At 41.9% G+C, this 7,146-nt stretch overlaps 1 protein-coding gene across 1 annotated transcript in view; it reads right to left on the bottom strand.

Moving 5' to 3' along the window:
* The window catches only part of LOC107728186 (reelin-like), a 119,763-nt gene that overhangs the window by 51,550 nt on the left and 61,067 nt on the right, over nt 1-7,146 (bottom strand). Inside the window, exons 5-14 of the mRNA XM_016538285.1 lie at nt 6,816-6,848; nt 6,630-6,708; nt 6,398-6,494; nt 5,855-5,906; nt 5,340-5,436; nt 4,905-5,145; nt 3,729-3,874; nt 3,277-3,428; nt 1,665-1,780; nt 1,285-1,493 (exon numbers count right to left, since the gene is read on the bottom strand). Of these exons, the coding sequence (XP_016393771.1) occupies nt 1,285-1,493; nt 1,665-1,780; nt 3,277-3,428; nt 3,729-3,874; nt 4,905-5,145; nt 5,340-5,436; nt 5,855-5,906; nt 6,398-6,494; nt 6,630-6,708; nt 6,816-6,848 (1,222 nt within the window). The remainder of the gene's footprint in view (nt 1-1,284; nt 1,494-1,664; nt 1,781-3,276; nt 3,429-3,728; nt 3,875-4,904; nt 5,146-5,339; nt 5,437-5,854; nt 5,907-6,397; nt 6,495-6,629; nt 6,709-6,815; nt 6,849-7,146) is intronic.

The raw sequence follows: 7,146 nt of genomic DNA, 5'->3' as shown, positions 1-7,146 counted from the left end.
CTGGTGTGAATGTCTCTGACCAAACAATCAGAAACAGACTTCATGAGGGTGGCCTGAGGGCCCGACGTCCTCTAGTGGGCCCTGTGCTCACAACCCGGCACCGTGGAGCTCGACTGGCATTTGCCATTGAACACCAGAATGGGCAGGTCCGCCACTGGTGCCCTGTGCTTTTCACAGATGAGAGCAGGTTCACCCTGAGCACATGTGACAGACATGAAAGGGTCTGGAGAAGCCGTGGAGAAGGTTATGCTGCCTGTAACATCATTCAGCATGACCGGTTTGGTGGTAGATCAGTGATGGTCTGGGGAGGCATATCCATGGAAGAACGCACAGACCTCTACAGGCTAGACAGTGGCACCCTGACTGCCATTAGGAAGACCGTACACTGGTGCAGTGGGTCCTGGGTTCCTCCTGGTGTACGACAATGCCCGGCTTCATGTGGCCAGAGTATGCAGGCAGTTCCTGGAGGATGAAGGAATTTATACCATTGAATGGCCCCCACGCTCGCCTGACCTAAATCCAATAGAACACCTCTGGGACATTATGTTTGGGTCCAGGTTGCACCTCAGACTGTCCAGGAGCTCAGTGATGCCTGGTCCAGATCTGGGAGGAAACCCCCCAGGACACCATCCGTCGTCTCATTAGGAGCATGTCCCGCCATTATCAGGCATGCATACAAGCACGTGGGGGCCATACAAACTACTGAGTACCATTTTGAGTTGCTGCAATTAAATTTCAGCAAAATGGACTAGCCTGCTGCATCATTTTTTCACTTTGATTTTTGGGGTGTCTTTGAATTCAGCCCTCTGTAGGTTGATAATTTTCATTTCCATCAAATGATGTGGCATCCTTTCATTCCTAACACATTACCCAGTCCATATTAGCATAGATCCAGCATGATATTTTTCCCTATTGAGATCTGATGTGTTTTCAAAGTGTTCCTTTCATTTTTTGAGCAGTCTACTATTACCGCTGCAAACAAACACAAAGATACACAAACTACAATTTCCACCATTCCTGCTGTTCTTGTGACAATAGAAAGTCTATTCTATTCTATTCTATTCTATTGACATCACTTGACTTTCCCAAATATAATTCCAAACACAAAAGATGATGTTTTGAAAGATATCTCAGTGTTGTTTTGTCCACTGTTGTTTGGACCCCAGTGTTCTTCAAAATGTCTTATTTTATGAGCAGCAGAAGAAAGAAGCCATGCAGGTTTGAATGACATGAGGGTGAGTAAGTGATGATTTTTGGGTTATCATTGTTTTCTGATCTGATCACCTGTTGGCCGGCTGGTAGGCTCCACACCCGAGGTTGATTGAGAACTGCACCAGGTGAGTGTTTGCTCCGGGCAGCACCGGCAGCAGCTGCAGGAAGTCCACAGCCCAAACGTGACGGTTCGCTCCACCATGAAACTTCTGTTCTAGACAAAACTGAGTGGCTGGAGTCTGAAGCTCTGTGGGCAAACCAACCGAGACGACTGAAGGATTCTGAAAGAGAAAGCCAAGAGATGTCATGGTGTATACAGATGGGAACATGACACAGTAAATCACAAAAGAAATAAGAGAAATAGTTGAATGATACATTCTGAACAGAACATGTCAACTGTTGAAAATGATTATGTAACCTAAATCTGACTATAGACTGTATTAGGTTTCTACCCTGTAGGCTGAATATGGAAGTACGTCCAGAAGCACATGATCTTTCCTGCCCTCTGAACGACCAAACAGGACCACATTATTCTTGTTGGATTCTCCAGGATCGCAGTCTCCACCCCCTGCATCGAACAAAGAGATCAGACACTGAAAACACAGGGATCAGACACTGAAAACAGATAGATCAGACACTGAACACACAGGGATCAGACACTGAACACAGAGAGACCAGACACTGAACACACAGATATCAGACACTGACCACACAGGGATCAGACACTGAACATAGAAAGATCAGACACTGAACACAGAGAGATCAGACACTGAACACAGAGGGATCAGACACTGAACACACAGATATCAGACACTGAACACACAGAGATCAGACACTGAACACACAGAGATCAGACACTGAAAACAAAAAACACACACACTGCCCCCACAGGGATCAGACACTGAACACACAGATATCAGACACTGAACACACAGGGATCAGACACTGAACATAGAAAGATCAGACACTGAACACAGAGAGATCAGACACTGAACACAGAGGGATCAGACACTGAACACACAGATATCAGACACTGAACACACAGAGATCACTGAACGACCAAACAGGACCACATTATTCTTGTTGGATTCTCCAGGATCGCAGTCTCCACCCCCTGCATCGAACAAAGAGATCAGACACTGAAAACACAGGGATCAGACACTGAAAACAGATAGATCAGACACTGAACACACAGGGATCAGACACTGAACACAGAGAGACCAGACACTGAACACACAGATATCAGACACTGACCACACAGGGATCAGACACTGAACACACAGATATCAGACACTGAACACACAGGTATCAGACACTGAACATAGAAAGATCAGACACTAAACACCACACAGAGATCAGACACTGAACACACAGAGATCAGACACTGAAAACAAACAGATCAGACACAAAACACACAGAGATCAGACACTGAACACACAGATATCAGACACTGAACACACAGGGATCAGACACTGAAAACACACAGAGATCAGACACTGAACACACAGAGATCAGAAACTGAAAACACACAGAGATCAGACACTGAACACAGAGTTTAGACACTAAACACACAGAGATCAGACACCAAACACACAGGGATCAGACACTGAACACAGAGATCAAACACTGAAAACACAGAGATTAGACACTGAACACAGAGAGATCAGACACTGAGAACACAGAGATCAGACACTGAAAACACAGATCAGACACTGAACACAAAGAGATCAGAAACTGAAAACACACAGAGAGATCAGACACTGAACACAGAGATCAGACACTAAACACACAGGGATCAGACACTGAACACAGAGATCAGACACTTAACACAGAGATCAGACACTGAACACCGAGAGATCAGACACTTAACACAGATTAATCAGACACTGAACACACAGGGACCAGACACTGAAAACACAGGGATCAGACAATGAAAAGAGAGATCAGACACTGAACACACAGAGATCAGACACTGAAAACAGAGATCAGACACTGAACACAGAGATCATACATTGAACACACATCAGCATCAACATAATGTGCTTGTAAAAGTGTAAGTCATACCCATGGTGAAGTGGAAGCGCAGGTTTCCGTAGGCGGTGGTATTGAGGTACGGTGTGCACACCTTCCTCTGTCCATCTTTGAGAAAGACGAGTGCAGATCCAGACTCCACCTCTCCACACTGAACTCCATTCACCGCTCCATCAACCTCCCATCTACAGGCCACACACAGCACTTACAATCACACCTCCATACATATAATTCTCTGTTCTTCAAGAAACTGTTGCTACACTTAACAGCATCTGATCGTAACCTGTTAGTAACCCAAATGTTTGCTTTTGGATATCAAATTTGTCTAGAGAGCTCCAAGATATCAAAACTGAAATGTCAACACCTCAATGTATCACCAGTATGTTTGTCTACTGACTGACCTAACTACTGTTAAAATACTATTTCACAAAAGCAATCCACTAGTACGAATCCCAATCTTATCTGCTGACAGTTGTAAGACGCACCCACTCAGTGGACTCTCAAAGTCTTCCTCCCAGTAGCTGCGTCCCTCTTCACGGTGCAGGTCCACGTCTCGTGTGGAGGCGAAGCTGTGCTCGAATCCCTCTCCGCCATGAAAGTACAAGGAGTTTCCCTCTGACTGACAAGCGTGCTAGTGAATGAATCGAGAGGAAGCGTTACAGTGCTACAGATGTTTCTGACAAAACTGAAATCTCCATGTTGCATGAATGCAGGGCAGATGGAGAAGACATCTCTGTCTGCTAGTGTGGGCTGGTAAACACTCGCCGGGCTGCTGTAAGAAATGACCCTGTCAAAGCTGCGGCCTTGTGTTCTGACCCCTCATATTAGCGCTTTACTTTGCAACATTAAACCATAAACTGAACTCTGCAAGGAAAGCGTTCATAAATCATACCTCATGAAAAAGAAGTGTGCTTGATTGTACTGAATTTGCGCTTGTAGTGCTCAAATCTTAAAAGTATATTTAAAAAAAAAAAATTCTGGCAGACAATATAATATCAATGAAATAAAAGGCCATTTAAGTGACTTAAAGATAAACACTTTAATGACTGAATTTCTTAACACACTTGTCAAATTAAACATTTTACTTTAAAGTACATTTTAAACCATTATGCTTTAACCATCTTCTTTTAATCAACATGTTTTATGTTCTCATGTTTTAAAGAAGTACACTTATTTTGATGTGTTGACTAACATACTAAAGCATATGTAAAGTACTAGTTATAATTTTAACTGTAGTGTGTTATTCAAGATTATATGTATAGTTCATATATTTCAAATGAACTAAATTGCAAATGTGTAATTAAAGATATATTTAAATATATGACTCAAGTTTGAATAGAAATGTATTAAAGTATATATTAGTTTATCATAAATGCTTGTCAGCACATTCAGCAGTAACTTTAACCATACTTCAAAGACAAGAGAAGTAATTTAGAGAAGCACTCTAAAGTTCAACTAATTGCATTTAATATAAATTAAGTCTATAACACATTTTGGTTTTATTGCAGTTAACATGCAATTAAGCATCAGAAAACATTACATTCAGTTCACACTTAAGTATATTATTAAAAAGTACATTATTTTCATAATAAGCACTCGTTTTGAGCTTCTTCACACGGGATGGTTTCTAGTTTGCTGGATGACACTATTTGGTCATGCACCTTTACTGTGGCTCCAGGGAAGAAGAGCCAGTTGGCCGTGTCCAGAGGGTCCAGGCTGTCCTCCAGCAGCGGGGGCCGGTTAGCCGTGTTCAGCACCAGTATGTTATCGAGGCCCCAGCAGGACTCATAACCATCGGGCCCCACGGGTGGCTCCTGACTCCAGCGCAGATGAACGGCCTCCCCTTTACAGCCCGGAGGCAATGGCAGGAGATGGACCACTGTGCTGCTGTTAGTGGGAGCCCTGCCAGACCAAATACATACGATAAAAACACTGCAGAACTGAACATACAAGTGCTCAAGCTCATTCAGACATATGCAACCTTAAATTATGAGTTTTTATAGCACAAAATCCATGCACTGCTCATGGCGTTTTTACATAACGGTAACAGTAATACTGTGAGTGTGTGGGAGCCATGTCCTAAAATAAAGTAAAACCTGATCTTTTCCAAGGTGATCCAGTCATCAGAGGAGTTCAGACCACAGGAGATGATGATACTGGGGTCCGAGTAACTGAACCGACAAGATCCAGATCCTGAACAACCAACACAAATGCACACACAAGAACGTCACACATTAGAATGGATTCACTTAATAACTTCATACAGAAAAATACATTCAGCTAAATGTGATTTGCTAAGTATTTCAGTAAAAATTTCTAAGCATTCTTAAATCAAGATACATTCACTTGAGATGCAATGTGACATAAGAAGACTTGTTTTCTGAAAAAATTTACATTGTAAAAAATGTACAAAATGGTCTTAATATCTTAAGTCATTTTGCATCTCAAATAAATGCATCTTGATTTAAGAATGTTTAGATATTTTTACTGGAAAACAAGACAAAAATGCATCATTTTTTTGTAAAGTATTCAGCTGTAAACCAATCGTCTATGGCTTCAGGAGCTGAACAATCATGAGCTACAGTAACCACAGAAGGACGGTGACACTCACCAAAGGCAAACTGCAGGACTGATGCGGTGCTCGTGTTCAGAGCCACTGTCGTCTAAAAGAGATGATAAAACCATGAGCTTCTCATTTCTATTCACAGATCACACAGGAATAATGTGAACACAGCATACAAGACACGGCACTGCAAAGCTACACAGCGTCCACACCACCAGTCTTTAATGTGTGTGTGCGTTTTATTTTCTTGTGTAATAATTTAGTTTGATAGTCCACTTTAGTCATTCTACTAACTATCAGTAACTTTGCAACTCCATGTCAACTAGCAGTCATTCGAGTATTAGTGATTGTCTGCTTAATATCTATATCTAATATCTTAATATCTATCTATCTAATAATAACTTTATTCTGATGGACATTCTACTGACTATAAGTCACTCTGAGGAGTTTGGCAGGAGTTTTGTATGGACAGAAGTGCATCTATTTGTTTGAGAAGCACAACTCACTGCCTGCTGCTGTTTGTCAACATCCAGACCTTCAAGACAAAATGTGCTGTTTTCACTTGATTACATCTGTTCTGTAAACAATTACCAGTTCTCTCTGTCCAAAGGGCTCACAAAACGTCACTGCTTTTCCGTGCATCAGCGCACCACACTGCTCTCCAACCTCACAGTTACTGCAGTCTGACCTGCGAGAGAACCAGCCATGGACAATAATCACATCTTCTAGCTTTCTATATGGCATCAATGCAAGCTATTATATAGGAAATGAAAACAGCTTCACTGCCAAGTAAACAACTCAAATAAAGACAAGTGTTACTCACCAGATATTGAGATTAAGCTCTTCTTGTGAGTTGTGTTCAAAGTCATCCCGGAGAACAGCATGATCACCATGAACCACAGCTTTACATCGGCGACAGACACCGAGGACAGACACAGAGACAGGAGCACAGTGAGGAGCAGTGAGGAGTAACGTCAGCACAAGTGTGTCTGCTGATGCTTTTACTCACCTAGACTGGGCCGAAGAGGAGATTCAGTGGGAGCTTAAAGAGACAAAACAAAAACATCCCTTACATGGAACATTTCTAATTAAAGACTTGTAAATATAAAAAGATACAAGGAGAAAGATTGGTAAGGATAATTTTAATAAATATACAGTTTATGGAATGAACATTCAATCCCTTTGTAATTAATACAAAGAAGCCTGCAAACATTAAATGACTTCATTATGGAGATTTTGGAATGTTATGTTTCTCAATCACTGATCGGTCAAACATTTTTCTCCAATGACAGTTGCTGTGCATTTGACATTCGTGTGTCTTGTATCGCTCTATCTCTTGC

Source organism: Sinocyclocheilus rhinocerous, unplaced genomic scaffold (genome assembly GCF_001515625.1).
Source record: "Sinocyclocheilus rhinocerous isolate Xijiao unplaced genomic scaffold, SAMN03320098_v1.1 scaffold367, whole genome shotgun sequence".
In the NCBI taxonomy this organism is placed as follows: Eukaryota; Metazoa; Chordata; class Actinopteri; order Cypriniformes; family Cyprinidae; genus Sinocyclocheilus; species Sinocyclocheilus rhinocerous.
This window is presented reverse-complemented; position numbering and strand designations above follow the sequence as displayed.